The sequence below is a fragment of the Coregonus lavaretus genome (genome assembly GCF_964263955.1).
Source record: "Coregonus lavaretus genome assembly, chromosome: 11".
In the NCBI taxonomy this organism is placed as follows: Eukaryota; Metazoa; Chordata; class Actinopteri; order Salmoniformes; family Salmonidae; genus Coregonus; species Coregonus lavaretus.
In genome coordinates, this window is record NC_139998.1 from 7,381,882 (window position 1) to 7,403,397 (window position 21,516).

Consider the following 21,516-nt stretch of genomic DNA (forward strand, 5'->3'; position numbering starts at 1 on the left):
CCTTGAATGTATAACACTAACGCCAACGCTAAGATTTACCATTGCGTTAGGTTTGTTAAAATAAAGCCCTGAGTGGAACAAGCTTCAGGTTTTCTTTCCATAAATACAGCAGTGTGTCAATTCAAACCAATCTTCCTCTTCCATCTTTGTTTGTGCTGAACTAACCCACAGGTGCATGGGCAGACTCCTGGGTTAGTTTGACAGATGATGATTTAAGCCTATAATTTAGACACACACACAGATACACACACACACACACAGAGAGACACTGATCTAGATGCAGATGAGACAGGAGGTGATGATAAACTGGCTCCATGTCGACTCTTGGCTGTCTCAATCCAACAGGCCCCCACTCCACCTCTCATCCTCCTCCCGTACTAATAATCTTTATTTCCACATCATTGAGGACCAGGTAAACTGTGTAGCCAGTCTGGCTTTGCTTTGAGTGATGTATGATGAATACATTTTCTCTTTTGTTTTATTTGAATTTGTTTGAATGCTTCCTTCCTTCCACCCACTGAGCTTGAGTTATTTCTCACCCTTCTTCTCTAAAGAGATTTGCTCATCCACTTGTGTCGCTGCTGCCTCGGCCTTGGCAATAGATTCAACGCAAATATAATATATTACTTTTCGTTATGCCTCATTTCTATTAACAAATCCTATTATGTTGTGTGTGCTTTGCAGCCTGTCTGCACCCTTTTTTACTTGATACTTTGGGAGCAGGTATATTCCATGCTAACCCACCTTCATTTAATGTACGTCAGTAGAATATGTTCTGAGAAGAAGACCGTTCAGATCTGAAGGCCTCTATTTCAGAGTGAGGTTTATTCCTTCATTTATCAAAATGAGAGGGAGATTTTTGAAATTACCTCAGTCTGAGGAAAAATCATAATGTGGGCACCCTGCTATTACATCACAGCGGAAATATAATATAGGTAATGAAATGTTGGCTTACCATTTCATTAAGCAAGGACATTGATGATTTCCTTTAGTACAATGGCTTGAGTAGTGAGAGACAAGGGGTTGGGTTAGGGAGAAAGAGAGCCATCAAAAGATTCATTGTGAGGAACTATAGTTTTGTTTAGCCTCCATGTTCTCTTTACACTGTATACTATTTATAACCCAAGATAAGGACTTAATGGGTTCAGGTGATGCCTTCTCAGAGAGTGAACATCTTAAAATTGTGCTGCCTTAAAATTAAATCTAAAAAGGAATTACATTGAATTTTTTCCTACCGATCTATACAACTTCACATTTTCAGAGTGAAAGAAAAATAATAACTCTAAATTAATAACTACAGGTCTGGGTCAAATCCAATAAACACAACATAGAGGGAAACTCTCTGTATTTTCAAGCATTGTCGTGGCACCATGATGTTATGGGTATGCTTGTCACCTGGGAAGTTTGTCAGGATCAAAATAAATATGAAAGGTGCAAAGCCCATGTAAAAGGTTAGCGGAAAACCCACTGTAATCTTCTGAAAACCTAACCCTTGGGATAGTTTAATTTTTTAGCAGGACAATTACAAAAACAAATATCCCAAAGACACACCAGAGTGGCTTTCCAATAGGTGTCAAGTGTTCCTGAGTGATCCAGTCTCAGTCCTGACTTAAATTTGTTTGAAAATCAGAGACAAGGTTTAAATATTGACCCAGTCTGTAAGACCTATATGTTTCAAGCAGACCACAATAGTTCCTTTGCCCAAGAACGCCAAGGTAACCTGTCTAAATGACTATCACCCCGTAGCACTCACATCTGTAGCCACGAAATGCTCTGAAAGGCTGTTCATGGCTCACATCAACACCATCATCTCAGACACCCTGGATCCACTCAATTTGCATACCACCCCAACAGATCCACAGATGATGCAATCTCTATTTCACTCCACACTGCCCTCTCCCACATGGACAAGAGGAACACCTAGGTGATAACGCTTATCATTGACTACAGCTCAACGTTCAACACCATAGTGCCCTCCAAACTCATCACTAAGGTAAGGATCCTGGAACTAAACACCTCCCTCTGCAAATGGATCCTGGACTTCCTGAAGAGCCGCCCCCCAGGTGGTGAGGGTAGGCAACAACACATCCACCTCGCTGACCCTCAACATGGGGGCCCCTCAGGGGTACGTGCTTAGTACCCTCCTGTACTCCCTGTTCACCCACAACTGCGTGGCCGTGCACGACTCCAACACCATCATTAAGTTTGCTGACGACACGACGGTGGTAGGCCTGATCACCGACGACGATGAGACCGCCTATAGAGAGGAGGTCAGTGACCTGGCAGTGTGGTGCCTGGACAACAACCTCTCCCTCAGTGTCAGAAAGACAAAGTAGCTGATCATGGACTACAGGAAACGGAGGGGCGAGCACGCCCCCATCCACATCGATGGGGCTATTGTGGAGCGGGTCGAGAGCTTGAAGTTTCTATGTGTCCACATCACTAAGGAATTAACATGGTCTACACACACCAACACAGTAGTAAAGAAGGCACGACAACGCTTCTTCCCCCTCAGGAGTCTAAAAAGATTTGGCATGGACCCTCAGATCCTCAAAAAGTTATACAGCTGCACCATTGAGAGCATCTTGACTGGCTGCATCACTGCTTGGTATGGCAACTGCTTGGCATCCGACCGCAAGGCACTACAGACGGTAGTGCGTGCGCCCCAGTACACCACTGGGGCCGAGCTCCCTGCCATCCAGGACCTCTATGTCAGGCTGTGTCAGAGAAAGGCCCTAAAAATGGTCAAAGACTTCAGCCACCCAACTCATAGACTGCAAGTGGTACCGATGCACCAAGTCTGGAACCAACAGGACACTAAACATCTTCGGATGGGTGGCAGGTAGCCTAGTGGTTAGAACATTGGGCCTGTAACCAAAAAGTTGCTGGTTCGAATACCTGAGCAGACAAGGTGAAACATCTGCCAATGTGCCCTTGAGCAAAGCACTTAACCCTAATTTGCTCCAGGGGCACCGTACTACTATGGCTGACCCTGTAAAACAACATTTCACTGCACCTATCTTTTGACTCTTCACATAATCTGCTGCTACTGTTTATTATCTATCTTGTTTCCTAGTCACTTCATCCACATTTAAGTCATTTAGCAGACGCTCTTACAGGACTTACAGGAGCAATTAGGGTTAAGTGCCTTGCTCAAGGGCACATCGACAGATTTTTCACCTAGTCGGCTCGGGGATTAGAACCAGCGACCTTTCGGTTACTGGCACAACGCTCTTCACCACTAAGCTACCTGCTGCCCTTATCTCTACCTTTACTGTATGTACATAGCTACCTCAATGACCTTGTACCCCTGCACATCGACTCGTATATAGCAAAGTTATCGTTACTCATTGTGTATTTATTCCTTGTGTTATTATGTTTTCTATATTTTTCTCTCTGCATCGTTGGGAAGGGCCCGTAAGTAAGCATTTCACTGTTAGTCTAAACCTGTTGTTTACGAAGCATGTGACAAATACATTTTAAATGTAGGCCTGATACAATATACAAGGCAGACCATAGGGCCATTTCTTCACCAGATGTATTAGGCTATATCTTAAGCTTTTAGCAGAAAAGTGTGTTGCCGCTTTCCTCTCCAGTATGAGAGGAGCTCTTCTTCATCTTCCCCCTCTTTCTCCCTGATAGGAGAGGAGCACTCCCCTCTCTTTTCTGCCTGTACCGGTGGCAGCCATCCACAGACACGTTTGTGACTGCTTTTTCAATTACTGGTAATCAAAGGCAGCGATTATTATGACAGCATCCAATGCAGCCAGACGGTGGGTGGCAGTCCCTTCTAATCACGCCGTCGCAGTCATTCATTTACTCAGGCCACCGTCCCCCGTTACCGCTCTGCAGCCGCTACATCGCAATCTCCCGCCCGAGAGGCTGAGAGCTCGCCCGGAAAATGGCAAAACGGAAAGGAAGAGAGGGAGAGAGAGGGACCGCCGAGTGTATGTGATGGATCAGGAGAAGGGGCCCTTTGCCTTATCAAGGATTTACACACTGGTGTGTGTGTGTGTGTGTGAGGGGGGGGGGGGGGAAACAGAAGTGTGTGTGTGTGTGTGTGTGTGTGTGAGGGGGGGAAAGGAAACAGGGCCGCCAAAACACTTCCCATTCCAGACACACACACTCAGACGTTTTATCCAACCTCTTCTAATCACGTCTCTCTGTTTTTCCTGTTAATTTTGCCACAGGTCCTCTCCACTCTACCACCACATAGTAATTAATTAGACTAACTTATTCAGGCTTATTCCACTCAACGAGATGGGAAAGACATTAAACATCACACACTTTCACTTGTGCCTTCGGGATCACTTGATAATTTGTGTGGTATATTTTTTGCGAGATGTCTCAGAGACAATCCCATAGATATGGCAGATATTTGACATCAAAAACTCTTCCTATTGAACATCCATCACGTCATCAAGACATTCCCCTAGATTTTCATATACTGTTAATACCGGACATGTTACAGAAAAAACATGTATATTACATATTCATTCCCCTCATCTACATTGACACCACACACAATCTCTGTTTCCTTAATGACTCCTTTATTGCATCATGAAACCATCAGTAGTCTCAGCTATCACTGTGTCTAACGCTTCTAACGATGATGTCAAACGATACACCATTAGTAGTAGTAGGTATAATATCACTGGTTGACTGATGTTTTTGTTTGCCTTTTCATATCTATTCAGCTGTAAATCCTTTAATTCCTTTTCCTTTCATATCCTTTTCATATCAGTGATGGGGATTTGAAGTTGTCATAGGCTGCATCCCAAAAGGCAATATTTTCCTATATAGTGGTTTACTTTTGACCAGGGCCTATAGGGAATAGGGTGCCAATTGGGACATATTCATTTCATAGTTTTAAGAAACAGTCAGTTCGAGATCTGAGATATCGTCAGTCTGTCAAAAGAAATGAAGAACAGAGAGCTCTGACAATAGACACTGAGTGTACAAAACATTAAGAACACCTACTCTTTCCATGACATAGACTGACCAGGTGAATCCAGGTGAAAGCTATGATCCCTTATAATGTCACTTGTTAAATCCACTTCAATCAGTGTAGATGAAGAGGAGGAGACAAGTTAAATAATTATTTTGTAAGCCTCGAGACAATTGAGACATGGATTGTGTATGTGTGCCATTCAGAGGGTGAATGGGCAGACAAGAAATGTAAGTGCCTTTGAACGGGGTATGGTAGCAAGTGCCAGGCGCACCGATTTGTGTCAAGAACTGCAAAGCAGCTGGGTTTTTCACGCTCAACCATTTTCTGTGTGTATCAAGAATGGTCCACCACCCAAAGGACATCCAGCCAACTTGACACAACTGTGGGAAGCATTGGAATGAACATGGGACAGCATCCCTGTGGAACGCTTTCGACACCTTGTAGAGTCCATGCCCAGACGAATTGAGGCTGTTCTGAGGGCAAAAGAGGGTGCAAGTTAATGTTAGGAAGGTGGTCCTAATGTTTGGTATACTCAGTGTAGTTTCTTATATTGGTCTGTTCCCTTTCTCCCTGTCTCTATTTCTCTCTTTCTCTTTTTTCTCTTGTGTGCTGGAGTGCAATTAGTGCAACCTGGCCACAAAGACTAGACACCACACAAGCTGTCTGCCATCTGCCCGGTACAGTTTCATACCGGGAATGATCCATGAAGAATACACTTCTCCAGCGTGCCAGCATTACCAACTGAAGTCGGTTACGACGCCGAACTAAAGTCAGATCAAGACCCTGGTTAGGACGATGAGCACGCAGATGAGCTTCCCTGTGACCGTTTCTGACAGTTTGTGCAGAAATTATTCGGTTATACAAACCCACAGTTTCATCAGCTGTCCAGGTGGCTGTTCACAGACGATCACGCAGGTGAAGAAGCCGGATGTGGAGGTCCTGGGCTGGCGTGGTTACATGTGGTCTGCAGGTGTGGATGTACTGCCAAATTCTCTAAAACGACGTTGGAGGCGGCTTATGGTAGAGAAATTAACATTAAATTATCTGGCAACGGCTCTGGTGGACATTCCTGCAGTCTGCATGCCAATTGTACACTTCCTCAAAACTTGAGATATCTGTGGCATTGTGTTGGGTGACAAAACTGCACACATAAAAGTGGCCTTTTATTGTTCCCAGCACAAGGTGCACCTGTATAATAATCATGCAGTTTAATTAGCTTCTTGATATGCCACACCTGTAAGGTGGATGGATTATCTTGGCAAAGGAGAAATACTCAGTAACGGGGATGTAAACAAACTTCTGCACACATTTTGAGAGAAATAGCCCTTTTATGCGTATGGGACATTTCTGGGATCTTTTATTTCAGCAATTATTTTTTGCATTTATATTTTTGTTCAGTGTGAATGATACAAACCTTAGAATGCCTTAGAAATCACAACATATATGTGCTGCATGATGCGACTATAGGCGATTGATGCAAAAAAAAGCTTGTGCTCTGTTCCTTGCCTTAGGATGCACACACTGTTCACTCTTTCAACCATCATATTATTCTAAATGTAATCTTGTCTTTAGTATGTAAAATTAGTTTTGCACACTGAATGCACTCGAATAGCGAATGGAGGCTACTTTCCCGCTGGTTCGTAGGCTACTCCGGTTATTTCACTCCACGCATCAACCATTGTTTGAGGAGCATGCAGCCTCTCGCCATATGACAAGTGATATTCCACCATAAACTCTGTATGACATGTGCTCTCCAACCCTGTTACTGCAGCTACCCAGTTCTTAATTTGGGAAACCAAGTGAAATCTGTTCGGGAACATTGATAGTAACATGTTTTCACAACTAAACATATTTCATTAAACTGTTGACAGCCCCTCTCTCTGCATGCTCGAGAAAGGAATGAAGGAGAGTCGAGGAGATGGAAATGCATGGTGGTGAGATATTCTGTAGCTAAAGGTAATGTGTCAGCCTATTAATTCTGATAATAAAAGAAATGCCCTATTACTAGGCTATGCAAAATCAAATACAAATTCAGTATAATTCTATGCTAACTCTGAATTTGTTTAATTTTGGAGTATACAGTAGTCTAGACCATTTATGTACGAAAGATATCTTGAATCCGTTTTTTTAAATGTTTTTCTGCCATGCGTAATATGTTGTCACACCCTGGCTCTGGGACTCATTATGTTGAGCCAGGGTGTGTTCATTTCTATGTGTGTATTTCTATGTTGGTGTTCATTCTAGTTTGTTGTATTCTATGTTTGCCTGAGTGACTCCCAATCAGAGGCAACGAGTGTCAGCTGTTGGCTGGTTGTCTCTGATTGGGAGGCATATTTAAACTGTATGTTTTCCCTTTGTGGTTGTGGGTTTTAGTTCCGTGTTCGGTCTTTGATACCGTGGACGTCTCGAGTCGTGTTTTGTTTTGTATTTTGACGCTTTAACTAATTAAAGTCATGTTTGTTCATCACGCTGCGCCTTGGTCTACTCCTTACCTCGACCTTGACAGAAAAACCCACCATGCAACGACCAAGCAGCGTGTCCAGGGGCAGCTCTTGGGCTGGACATGGGAGGAAGCGCTGGGAGAAGAGACGGTGGAGGCGCGCCGTAGAGAGGAGCTACGGCGTGATCAGGGTCGTCGTCGGACGGTCGTGAGGCAACCCCAGAAATTTTTTAGGGGGGGGCACACGGCATGGACGACGGGGCTGACGGAGGAGAAAAGGGGGCGGATCCAGAAGAACACCAGGCCAGGGGTACACCGCCCTGTACGTCCTGTGCGGATGCCTCACACAGAGTGTGTGAGGGTAGGCATTCAGCCAGGACGGGTGGTGGCCGCTCTTCACTCCAGGCCTCCTATCCGTCTCCACAGCCCGGTTCGGCCTGTCCCTGCTCCACGCACCAAGCCTACGGTGTGCGTCGCCAGCCCAGTCCGGCCTGTCCCTGCTCCACGCACCAAGCCTACGGTGTGCGTCGACAGCCCAGCCCGGCCTGTCCCTGCTCCACGCACCAAGCCTACGGTGTGCGTCGACAGCCCAGCCCGGCCTGTCCCTGCTCCACGCACCAAGCCTACGGTGTGCGTCGACAGCCCAGCCCGGCCTGTCCCTGCTCCACGCACTAAACCTACGGTGCGCGTCGCCAGTCCGGTCCGGCCTGTTCCTGCCACCCGCACCAAGTCTACGGTGCGCGTAGCCAGCCCGACCCGGCCTGTTCCTGCCACTCGCACCAAACCTACGGTGCGCGTCGCCAGCCCGGTCCGGCCTGTTCCTGCCACCCGCACCAAGTCTACGGTGCGCGTCGCCAGCCCGACCCGGCCTGTTCCTGCCACTCAAACCAAACCTACGGTGCGCGTCGCCAGCCCGGTCCGGCCTGTTCCTGCCACTCGCACTAAGCCAGGGGTGCGAGAAGTCAGCCTGGTAAGGCCCGTCCCTCTTCCACGCACCAAGCCAGGGGTGCGAGTCGTCAGCCTGGTAAGGCCCGTCCCTCTTCCACGCACCAAGCCAGGGGTGCGAGTCGTCAGCCTGGTAAGGCCCGTTCCTCCTCCACGCACAAAGCCAGGGGTGCGAGTCGTCAGCCTGGTAAGGCCCGTTCCTCCTCCACGCACCAAGCCAGGGGTGCGAGTCGACAGCCTGGTAAGGATCGCTCCTGTTAAGTCCAGTCCTGCTCCAGCCGGCGGGGCCAGACTGGACCAGGGGCACTATGGGGGGTGTATTGGAGGGTGGTGGTCAAGGCCGGAGCCAGAACCGCCGCCGAGGAGGTATGCCCGCCCAGCCCTCCCCTGGTTTGTTTAGTTGAGGCGCGGTCGCAGTCCGCGCCTTTAGGGGGGGGTACTGTCACACCCTGGCTCTGGGACTCATTATGTTGAGCCAGGGTGTGTTCATTTCTATGTGTGTATTTCTATGTTGGTGTTCATTCTAGTTTGTTGTATTCTACGTTTGCCTGAGTGACTCCCAATCAGAGGCAACGAGTGTCAGCTGTTGGCTGGTTGTCTCTGATTGGGAGCCATATTTAAACTGTATGTTTTCCCTTTGTGGTTGTGGGTTTTTGTTCCGTGTTCGGTCATTGATACCGTGGACGTCACGAGTCGTGTTTTGTTTTGTATTTTGACGCTTTAACTAATTAAAGTCATGTTTGTTCATCACGCTGCGCCTTGGTCTGTTCCATATGACGATCGTGACATATGTGGTAGGCTATGTATTGTATAACAGCACAATCATTATTTTAATTCATGTTTTTTTGGGGCTCATAAATAGGCCAATAAGCTCTAATATGCATATGTGGTTTTGAATTAATCATCACCTTAGAAAGCGCTGTCCATTTTCATTGTGTTAGGCTTTGAAACAACATCCACCACGACCATGTTTTCCCTTCAGTTTCAACCTGTTGTTGAACTTCTTTCTTCAAATTTATCAATCACAGTGAGGAGAGTTTTAAAAGCATGATACTGTTTTGATGACAAGTGTTTGATGTGATTTTTGATTGCATTTGCATTGATGTCAGAGTGGTTAGAGGGACAATAGAGCCCTGAGTACATTTACATTTACATCATTTGGTGCATTCAACTTATGATAGCCAGTGGGACAACCACCTTTTTTTATTTTTTATGGGGGGTGGGGGAAGAAGGATTACTTTATACTATTCCAGGTATTCCTTAAAGAGGTAGGGTTTCAAGTGTCTCCGGAAGGTGGTCAGTGACTCCACTGTCCTGGTGTCGTGGGGGAGCTGGTTTCACCATTGGTGTGCCAGAGCAGCGAATAGCTTTGACTGGGCTGAGCGGGAACTGTGCTTCCGTAGAGGTAGGGGGGCTAGCAGGCCAGAGGTGGATGAATGTAGTACCCTAGTTTGGGTGTAGGATCTGAAAGTAAGGAGGTGCCGTTCCCCTCACAGCTCCGTAGGCAAGCACCATGGTCTTGTAGTAGATGCGAGCCTCAACTGGAAGCCAGTGGAGTGTGCGGAGGAGCGGGGTGACATGAGAGAACTTGGGAAGGTTGAACACCAGACGGGCTGCAGCGTTCTGGATAAATTGTAGCGGTTTAATGGCACAGGCAGAGAGCCCAGCCAACAGCGAGTTGCATTAATCCAGACGGGACATGACAAGTGCCTGGATTAGGACCTGTGCCGCTTTCTGTGTAAGGTAGGTTCGTACTCTGCGAATGTTGTAGAGCATGAACCTGCAGGATCGGGTCACCGGTTTGATGTTAGCGGAGAACGACAGAGTGTTGTCCAGGGTCACGCCAAGGTTCTTTGCACTCTGGGAGGAGGACAACAATGAAGTTGTCAACCGTGATGGCGAGATCATGGAGCGGGCAGTCCTTCCCCGGGAGGAAGAGCAGCTCTGTCTTGCCGAGGTTCAGCTTGAGGTGGTGATCCGACATCCACACTGATATGTCTGCCAGACATTCGCCACCTGGATATCAGAAGGGGGAAAGGAGAAAATGAATTGTGTCGTCTGCGTAGCAATGATAGGAGAGACCATGTGTGGATATGACAGAGCCAAGTGACTTGGTGTATAGAGAGAATAGGAGAGGGCCTAGAACTGAGCCCTGGGGGACACCAGTGGTGAGAGCACGTGGTGCGGAGACAGATTCTCGCCACGCCACCTAGTAGGAGCGACCTGTCAGGTAGGACGCAATCCAAGAGTGAGCAGCACCGGAGATGCCCAACTCAGAGAGGGTGGAGAGGAGTATCTGATGGTTCACAGTATCAAAAGCAGCGGATAGGTCTAGAAGGATAAGAGCAGAGGAGAGAGAGTTAGCTTTAGCAGTGTGGAGAGCCTCTGTGACACAGAAAAGAGCGGTCTCAGTTGAATGACCAGTCTTGAAACCTGACTGGTTTGGATCAAGAAAGTAATTCTGAGAGAGATAGCAGGAGACTTGGCTAGAGACGGCACGCTCAAGAGTTTTGAAGAGAAAAGAAAGAAGGGATACTGGTCTGTAGTTGTTGACATCGGAGGGATCGAGTGTAGGTTTTTTGAGGAGGGGTGCAACTCTCGCTCTCTTGAAGACGGAAGGGACATGGCCAGCGGTCAAGGATGAGTTGATGAGCGAGGTGAGGTAAGGGAGAAGTTCTCCGGAAATGGTCTGGAGAAGAGAGGAGGGGATAGGGTCAAGCGGGCAGGTTGTTGGGCGGCCGGCCGTCACAAGTCGCAAGATTTCATCTGGAGAGTGAGGGGAGAAAGAAGTCAAAGCATAGGGTAGGGCAGTGTGAGCAGGACCAGCGGTGTCATTTGACTTAATAAATGAGGATCGGATGTCGTCAACCTTCTTTTCAAAATGGTTGATGAAGTCATCCACAGAGAGGGAGGAGGGAGGGGGAGGAGGAGGAGGATTCAGCAGGGAGAAGAAGGTGGCAAAGAGCTTCCTAGGGTTAGAGGCAGAGGCTTGAAATTTAGAGTGGCAGAAAGTGGCTTTAGCAGCGGAAACAGAGAAAGAGAATGTAGAGAGGAGGGAGTGAAAAGATGACAGGTCCGCAGGGAGTCTAGTTTTCCTCCATTTCCGCTCGGCTGCCCGGAGCCCTCTTCTGTGAGCTCGCAATGAGTCATCAAGCCACGGAGCAGGAGGGGAGGACCGAGCCGTCCGGGAGGATAGGGGACATAGAGAGTCAAAAGATGCAGAAAGGGAGGAGAGGAGGGTTGAGGAGGCAGAATCAGGAGATCGGAGGGAGAAGGATTTAGCAGAGGGAAGAGATGATAGGATGGAAGAGGAGAGAGTAGTGGGAGAGAGAGAGTGAAGGTTGCGACGGCACATTACCATCTGAGTAGGGGCAGAGTGAGTAGTGTTGGAGGAGAGCGAGAGAGAAAAGGATACAAAGTAGTGGTCGGAGACTTGGAGGGGAGTTGCAGTGAGATTAGTAGAAGAACAGCATCTAGTAAAGATGGGTTGTGAGTAGGGGGGGGGCGGTGAGAGGGTGAGGTCAAAAGAGGAAAGGAGTGGAAAGAAGGAGGCAGAGAGAAATGAGTCAAAGGCAGACGTAGGGAGGTTAAAGTCACCCAGAACTGTGAGGGGTGAGCCATCCTCAGGTAAGGAACTTATCAAGGCGTCAAGCTCATTGATGAACTCTCCAAGGGAACCTGGAGGGCGATAAATGACAAGGATGTTAAGCTTGAATGGGCTAGTGACTGTGACAGCATGGAATTCAAATGAGGAGATAGACAGATGGGTCAGGGGAAAAAGAGAGAATGTCCACTTGGGAGAGATGAGGATTTCTGTGCCACAGCTGTGCTGACCAGATGCTCTCGGGGTATGCAAGAACACATGGTCAGACGAGGAAAGAGCAGTAGGAGTAGCAGTGTTTTCTGTGGTAATCCATGTTTCCGTCAGCGCCAAGAAGTTGAGGGACTGGAGAGTGGCATAGGCTGAGATTAACTCTGCCTTGTTGGCCGCAGAACGGCAGTTCCAGAGGCTGCCGGAGACCTGGAACTCCACGTGGGTCGTGCGCACAGGGACCACCAGATTAGAGTTGCAGCAGCCACGCGGTGTGAAGCGTTTGTATGGCCTGTGAATTGAAGAGAGAACAGGTATAGACAGACATATAGTTGACAGGCTACAGAAAAAGGCTACAATAATGCAAAGGAGATCGGAATGAAATGAACTAAACATCTGGGAAAGCGAGAGAGCGGGGCCTCCCTCACTTACGTTTCACTGAAACACTCAAATATAACTCTCCCAACTTCCACTTTAGAAATTATAATTGTTGTAAACTACAGCGGTTCAATGTTTTCTAGGAATAGACTCTAACTTAGTTGATTCAGCTAACTTGGTACAGTATTCTTCCGTGAAAACCGTCCAGGGCACCGAATCCTATGACGACATAGCCAACTAGCATGCCAGCCTCCAATAACACGGTTTAGCACCAATACTCGGTTACAACAAACCACCAGTGTGTTAACACGCCAAACAGATCATTCGTGTCCGTGTCTAACGTTGTGTAAGGTTTTGGGTTAGTTTTGACAGTTTGAGTGAGTACTTCGTCAATTTATTCAGCCAGTTAGTTAGCTAGAATAGTTAGCATACTAGCTAGCCATTGCTCTCTGCCAATGAACCAACCCCTCCTCCCACGGCACGAAACACAGAGAGAGCCAAGCTAACGTTAACTAGTCACCCATGTCCCGAATTCCCTTGAACGACTCTGGTTACCAGTATGTAAAAACAAAACAAAAATAAATGTAGGTTATAACTTACCCTTAGTAGCTACTGTTAGCCAGTTAAGTGCAAAGCTAGCCACTGAATCGATTCAGCCAGTTCGCGTCTGTCCCAACGGAGAGAAAGCATCTCCAAATATTACAGCTAGGTCGTTCCAGCTATTGTTTAGTTAGCTATCCATGTAGCAACAAGCTAGCTACATTTCGAGTACAGTAACTACTAACTACCTAACGTTAACACTTCAGATAAGGAGGTTAGAAAAACAGCTGAATGGGAGGTAGCTAGCTGGCATAATTACAGGTACTCTTAAGCGTGAAATAACATTGGAAACAACTATCCACAGTTGCTAATAGTTAACAGTAGCTACCCGCTAGCTAGCTAGCTTTATTGGTCCAGGTAGTGGTTTAGCTAGCCTCGTGCTTCACCGGGCTCAGCCGAATACAATACTTACCTACAATAACTACCTAGATAAACTACCTACAATACCTAACTACAATCTAAATACATGGTTTAAGTTTTACTCGACACCATATAAGAAGCCAAGCTTACCTCCCGCTAGAGAAACACAACCTCACCCGACCAGTATCCTGTTGATACTGGCCATTAGCGACCTGATGATCGTTAGCGAGTTGGGTACTACTAAGGCATGTCCAGAGTGCATAAGAAGAGATTACTGTAACTCAGCGGTCACGTGGTCATGACTCCCGGTGTGGTGGTAATACATTCACAGCAACAGCCCTAACCCTAACCCTAGCCTAGCTAATGTTAGCCACCTAGCTAACATTCGCCACAACAAATTGGAATTCGTATCAAACAGTATCATACATATTGCACATTTTTAACATATCATACGAATTGTAATTTGTAACATATCATATGAAATGGATGATGGACATACATAAATTAATACATACCATACGATATCTAACATACAGTTGAAGTTGGAAGTTTACATACACCTTAGCCAAATATATTTAAACTCAGTTTTTCACAATTCCTGACATTTAATCCTAGTAAAAATTCCCTGTTTTAGGTCAGTTAGGGTCACCACTTTATTTTAAGAATGTGAAATGTCAGAATAATAGTAGAGAGAATGATTTATTACAGCTTTTATTTATTTCATCACATTCCCAGTGGGTCAGAAGTTTACATACACTCAATTAGTATTTGGTAGCATTGCCTTTAAATTGTTTAACTTGGGTCAAACGTTTCAGGTAGCCTTCCACAATAAGTTGGGTGAATTTTGGCCCATTCCTTCTGACAGAGCTGGTGTAAGTGAGTCAGGTTTGTAGGCCTCCTTTTTTTTTTTTTTTTTTTTTTTTTTTGTCATTTAGCAGACGCTCTTATCCAAAGCGACTTACAGTTAGTGAGTGCATACATTATTTTTATTTTTTTCATGCTGGCCCCCCGTGGGAATCGAACCCACAACCCTGGCGTTGCAAACGCCATGCTCTACCAACTGAGCTACATCCCTGCCGGCCATTCCCTCCCCTACCCTGGACGACGCTGGGCCAATTGTGCGCCACCCCATGGGTCTCCCGGTCGCGGCCGGCTACGACAGAGCCTGGATTCGAACCAGGATCTCTAGTGGCACAGCTAGCACTGTAATGCAGTGCCTTAGACCACTGTGCCACTCAGGAGGTGGCACTCCTTGCACGCACACGCTTTTTCAGTTCTGCCCACAAATCTTCTATAGGATTGAGGTCAGGGCTTTGTGATGGCCACTCCAATACCTTGACTTTGTTGTCCTTATGCCATTTTGCCACAACTTTGGAAGTATGCTTGGGGTCATTGTCCATTTGGAAGACCCATTTGCGACCAAGCTTTAACTTCCTGACTGATGTCTTGAGATGTTGCTTCAATATATCTACATAATTTTCCTTCCTAATGATGCCATTTATTTTGTGAAGTGCACCAGTCCCTCCTGCAGCAAAGCACCCCCACAGCATGATGCTGCCACCCCCGTGCTTCACGGTTGGGATGGTGTTCTTCGGCTTGCAAGCAACCCCCTTTTTCCTCCAAACATAACGATGGTCATTATGGCCAAACAGTTCTATTTTTGTTTCATCAGACCAGAGGACATTTCTCCAAATAGTACGATATTTGTCCCCATGTGCAGTTGCAAACCGTAGTCTGGCTTTTTTATGCCGGTTTTGGAGCAGTGGCTTCTTCCTTGCTGAGCAGCCTTTCAGGTTATGTCAATATAGGACTTGTTTTACTGTGGATATAGATAGTTTTGTACCTGTTTCCTCCAGCATCTTCACAAGGTCCTTTGCTGTTGTTCTGGGATTTATTTGCACCTTTTGCACCAAAGTATGTTCATCTCTAGGAGACAGAACGTGTCTCCTTCCTGAGCAGTATGATGGCTGCGTGGTCCCATGGTGTTTATACTTGCGTACTGTTGTTTGTACAGATGAAAGTGGTACCTTCAGGCATTTGGAAATTGCTCCCAAGGATGAACAAGACTTGTGGAGGTCTAGAATTTTATTTCTGAGCTCTTGGCTGATTTCTTTAGATTTTCCCATGATGTCAAGCAAAGAGAAACTGAGTTTGAAGGTAGGCCTTGAAATACATCCACAGGTACACCTCCAATTGACTCAAATGATGTCAATTAGCCTATCAGAAGCTTCTAAAGCCATGACATCATTTTCTGGAATTTTCCAAGCTGTTTAAAGGCACAGTCAACTTAGTGTATGTAAACTTCTGACCCACTGGAATTGTGATACAGTGAATTATAAGTGAAATAATCTGTCTGTAAACAATTGTTGGAAAAATTACTTGTGTCATGTACAAAGTAGATGTCCTAACCGACTTGCCAAAACGATAGTTTGTTAACAAGAAATTTGTGGAGTGGTTGAAAAACAAGTTTTCGGGCGGCAGGTAGCTTAGTGGTTAACAGCGTTGTGCCAGTAACCGAAAGGTCGCTGGTTCTAATCCCTGAGCTGACTACGTGAAAAATCTGTCTGTGCCCCTGAGCAAGGCACTTAACCCTAATTGCTCTGGATAAGAGCGTCTGCTAAATGACTAAAATGTAAACTTCTGACTTCAACTGTATCATACTAAATGGAGTAGGACAGATTAACATATAATTATAATATGCCATTTAGCAGACGCTTTTATCCAAAGCGACTTACAGTCATGTGTGCATACATTTTTACGTATGGCTGGTCCCGGGGATCGAACCCACTACCCTGGCGTTACAAGCGCCATGCTCTACCAATTGAGCTACAGAGGACCACATGTACTATGTACTATGTTACGTCAACCCCTGAGTCCAGGTTGATTATTGTTGCAGCAGGTCAATGGACCCAGGGTCTCTTTGATGGTCTGTCACAGTGGGGAGGTTGGGGGTAGAGGGGGAAGAGGAGGGGGGAGATCCTTGGGGGAGTGAGTGGCAAGAAGGGGATGGGGGCATATGGCCAGAGTGGAGCAGGGGAGAACGAGAAGGAGGCAGAGGGCTAGGGTGGGAGAGGAAATGGGATAGACAGGGGGCTGGGGTAGATTGGGAAACCTCAGGGAGAGAGTGTCTCAATGAGGGGACATACAGTATTGCTGGAGTGGAGAGGCACCAGGTGGCTGTCTGTGGCAGCTCTATTTGCTCCCACTCTCCCCCTCTCCTCTTCCAGCCTTTGGTCTCTGATCCCCCTCTTCTCCCCTCCTCCCAAAGTGTCTGACATATCTGACACGTGTAACCAGCCAACCCACAGATGTCACGGAGAAAATGAATCTCTCTATTTCTTTTATTTCTTCATCCCAAACCTATTTGAGCCCCCTTTGCCCCTTCAGCCTCTTTTCTACACAAACACACATGCACACTCACACACAACCACACGCATGCACGCACGCTCACATACACCGTGTCTATAGGAGTCTGTGGTGTGTTACTGCGCTAATGAAGGCCTTGTGGAGAGGCCATTTCACACTTGATTCCCCTCAACACCCCTGACGTGTTATAACATTGGGACACAACCAGCTGGACTATTTGTTGTTTTTCTACTAGTCTGTGTTGTTGGTACTGTAGCCTACCCTACTGTATGTGTGTAATGTATTTTTGAAAGTGATGATTGAGATGTAATTTCCTTGCGTTATCAATGTCCTGCTGTTTATGTACATTAGGCTCAGAAAATAGCTATTAATCTAAAACAGTGTGTGGTATACGAGGCCAATTGTGTTTTGTTTCATATGATTATATGGTATTGATATTGATATGATTGATATGGCTCTGGCCCCCTTTCATGTAAAAGGTTCCCAAAATGTTTCATTAGGTTGTGGGAACAGTCTGATGGGAACATTGTGGAGACATCACAAAATATATTTTCCCAAAACACAAAAACTGTCCAGTTGTGCGGATGATTATTCAACGTTTCTATTAGGTAACAATCGCCTGATGTTGCAAGAATGTTCCCAGAACACATTTGTTATGTTCTTTCAAGGTTCCTAAAACAATTATTTAGGTTGTGGGAACATTGTGTGTATAGGACCCCAAAACACTAAAACTGTCCAGTTGTGCTGACATTCAGATAGTGTTTGTATCAGGGTGCACATAACAGTCCTTTGATGTTGCAAGAATGTTGACAGAACAGCCTTTATTTAGTTATTTAAAGGTTCCCAGAACATTTAATATACTTTGATTAGTCATAAAAACTGACTTATTTGGAAATTGTGGAACATTGTAGGAATGTTCTGTGCAACCTCTTAAAGATTTCCAGAACATTTCATTCAGTTATGGGAGTCTGGGATGTTGCAAGAATATTCTTGTGATATTCACATATTGTACTTAAAGAACTTAGACCAGGTGTTCTGTCAACATTCTTACAACATTAAAGGAATGTCCTGTGCAACCTAACTTAAACATTGAATGAGTGTCATCATAACTGAGCATATTTTGTGCTTTTGGAACCTATCTCTTGTACTGAATCCACACGGATACCACAACCTAATTACATGTTTTGGGAACCTTTCAATAACTCAGAAAGGCTGTTCTGTCAAAAATGTTGCAACATCAAAGGAATGTTTTGTGCACCCTGATACAAACATTATCTGAATGTCTGCACAACTTGACAGTTTTAGTGTTTTATGAACCTATCTCGTCATATCCCCACAATGTTCCCACAACCTAAATGAATGTTTTAGGAACTTTTAAAGAACATAGAAAATGTGTTCTGCGAATGTTCTTGTAGCATCAGGTTAATGTTTTTTTCACCCTAAAATAAACATTCTATAATCATCTGCACAACTGGACAGTTTGTCTTTTGTGATGTCCCCACAATGTTCCCACCAAACTGTTTCGACAACCTAATGAAACATTTGGGAACCTTTAAAGAACAGACGAAATGTGTTCTTGGAATGTTCTTACAACATCAGGCGAATGTTTTATACAATCATCAGCTTGACTAGACAGTTTTTATGTTATGAGAACATTTGCCGCAACCTAACGAATGTTCTGGGAACTTTCACAGAACCAATTTTGGTTTGCTGGGAACATTATAGTGAACGTTAGGAGAACATTCCAAGGATAAAAAAATTAACATTTCGTTATCAAAAACATTCTTTGAATGTTTTGGGGATGTTCTCATCCTAATGTTAGATAAAACCAGATCTTAAACGGGAATCTTAGCTAATGTTCTAGGGATGTTCCCGGTTTGTGGTTGGTCTCTCCATGAGGCTTCTGCAGAGATGAGGAATACTTCAGTGGCGGGTGCTGCACCACTGAATATATTCACCTACATATGAGTTTAACTAATAATCTAATATTAGGCTGTAACTGCTCAGTAAAAACACTTGAGAGCTTTTGACAGTTATCAAAGACATGACTGATCAAGCCGTTCACAGAACGTTTAGAGAACAGCTTTCATCATCAAACACACACACTCAAAGAGTTAAGACAAGCTCTTCTACCCAGCCAAAGTCAATATGCTGTTTGATAACAAGTAGGGTAACAAGCTTCAATAACTGCATTTTTTATACATTGATGGACTTGGCACAACTACAACATAATTTTTATGTGGTCACTGTTGCTCTTTGGTATCTAATTATGCTAATGAATGTAATGGATTGCATTCCTTAGGTCTCAAGGCACTTTATATTGCAACTGCATTTCTCAATATAAATCTCAATACACTTTTGAAGTCAAGGTCATACACTCAAAAGCAATATGTGCATGTTTATGTTGTCTCAAAGTAGACTAATATCTTCTACTCAAAAATATGCAATTGCTCAATTTATTGCCACCGTATCTGCTCTAATGACACAACACAGGTGGTGTGTTCTTGTCCCTTCTGTGTGTATAGGGGGTAGAGCTGTGTCGGCTAAACAGCCAGGAGAAGCTGGTTAGTGTTATTATCCATGTGTGGTTTGTTGACCTCTGTTCTCTGTATGTCTGTAGGAGGTGGAGCTGTCTCGACTCAACAGCCAGGAGAAGCTGGGCCTGACGTTGTGCTACAGGACAGACGAGGAGGAGGACATGGCTATCTATGTCAGCGAGGTGAGACAGCAGGAGTGGGACTGAGCGTAGCTAGGGAACTGCTGCTGTTCTTCTTCTTCTTCTTCTTCTTCTTCTTCTTCTCATTCTTCTCCTCCTTCTTCTTCTCTCTCTCCGTCCCTATAGTTTTCACTTAAGAAAACACTATTATATACGCCACACTTATTCAGAAATAGGTATTTTTTTAAGCTCTCACTTCACCTACACGTCTAATGTCACAACACTCAGCAATGCTTCCTTTCCTCAGAGTTCTAGAACAAACACCAAAATAACAGCTACTATTTAAATCAAATCAAATCAAATTTTATTTGTCACATTCGCCGAATACAACAGGTGTAGACCTTACTGTGAAATGCTTACTTACAAGCCAAGAATGCAGTTCAAGAAATAGAGTTAAGAAAATATTTACTAAATAAAGTAAAGTAAAGTAATTTTTTTTATAAAAAGTAAGACAATAAAATAACAATAACGAGGCTATATACAAGGGGGTACCGGTACCAAGTCAATGTGCGTGGGTACAGGTTAGTCGAGGTAATTTGTGGGTAGTGACTATGCATGGGGGGGTTACTATACTAATACTACCATACTACAATTACTATGGGCTACAATCACTATGGATCAAAGTAAATACAGTGCATTCGGAAAGTATTCAGACCCCTTGACTTATTCCACATTTTGTTACGTTACAGCCTTATTCTAAAATTGATTAAATTGTTTTTTCCCTCATCAATCTACACACAATACCCCATAATGACAAAGCAAAAACTGTTTTTTAGAACTTTTGCAAATGTATGAAAAGTAAAAAACTGAAATATCACATAAGTATTCAGACCCTTTACTGAGTACTTTGTTAAAGCACCTTTGGCAGTGATTACCTGCTCGATTATTCTTGGGTATGACACTACAAGCTTGGCACACCTGTATTTGGGGAGGATGGGGAGCGTCGCTGCACGGCTATCTTCAGGTCTCTCCAGAGAAGTTCGATCGAGTTCAAGTCCGGGCTCTGGCTGGGCCACTCAAGGACATTCAGAGACTTGTCCCGAAGTCACTCCTGCGTTGTCTTGGCTGTGTGCTTAGGGTCGTTGTCCTGTTGGAAGGTGAACCATCGCCCCAGTCTGAGGTCCAGAGCGCTGTGGAGCAGGTTTTCATCAAGAATCTCTCTGTACTTTGCTCTGTTCAGCTTTCCCTCGATCCTGACTAATCTCCTAGTCCCTGCCACTGAAAAACATCCCCACAGCATGATGCTGCCACCACCATGCTTCACCATAGGGATGGTGTCAGGATTCTTCCAGATGTGAGAATCTTGTTTCTCATGGTCTGAGAGTCCTTTAGGTGTCTTTTGGCAAACTCCAAGCGGTCTGTTATGTGCCTTTTACTGAGGAGGGGCTTCTGTCTGGCCACTACCATAAAGGCCAGATTGGTGGAGTGCTGCAGAGATTGTTGTCCTTCTGGAAGGTTCTCCCATCTCCACAGAGGAACTCTGGAGCTCTTTCAGAGTGACCATCGGGTTCTTGGTCACCTCCCTGACCAAGGCAATTCTCCCCCGATTGCTCAGTTTGGCCGGGCAGCCAGCTCTAGAAAGAGTCTTGGTGGTTCCAAACTTCTTCCATTTAAGAATGGTGGAGGCCACTATGTTCTTGGGGAACTTCAATGTTGCAGACATTTTTTGGTACCCTTCCCCAGATCTGTGCCTTGACACAATCCTGTCTCGGAGCTCTACAGACAATTCCTTCGACCTCATGGCTTGGTTTTTGCTCTGACATGCACTGTCAACTGTGGGACCTTATATAGACAGGTATGTGCCTTTCCAAATCATGTCCAATCAATTGAATTTATCACAGGTGGACTCCAATCAAGATGTAGAAACATCTCAAGGATGATCAATGGAAACAGGATGCACCTGAGCTCAATTTCGAGTCTCATAGCAAAGGGTCTGAATACTTATGTCA

The 21,516-nt window shown here is 45.3% G+C and overlaps 1 protein-coding gene across 1 annotated transcript in view; it reads left to right on the forward strand.

The window, feature by feature from the left end:
* Positions 1 to 21,516, forward strand: part of LOC311137662 (PDZ domain-containing RING finger protein 4-like) — a gene marked incomplete at both ends in the record, with an annotated part of 112,840 nt that overhangs the window by 67,807 nt on the left and 23,517 nt on the right. Inside the window, one exon of the mRNA XM_084172182.1 lies at positions 19,472 to 19,570. Coding sequence (XP_084028308.1) covers positions 19,472 to 19,570 — 99 coding nt within the window. The remainder of the gene's footprint in view (positions 1 to 19,471; positions 19,571 to 21,516) is intronic.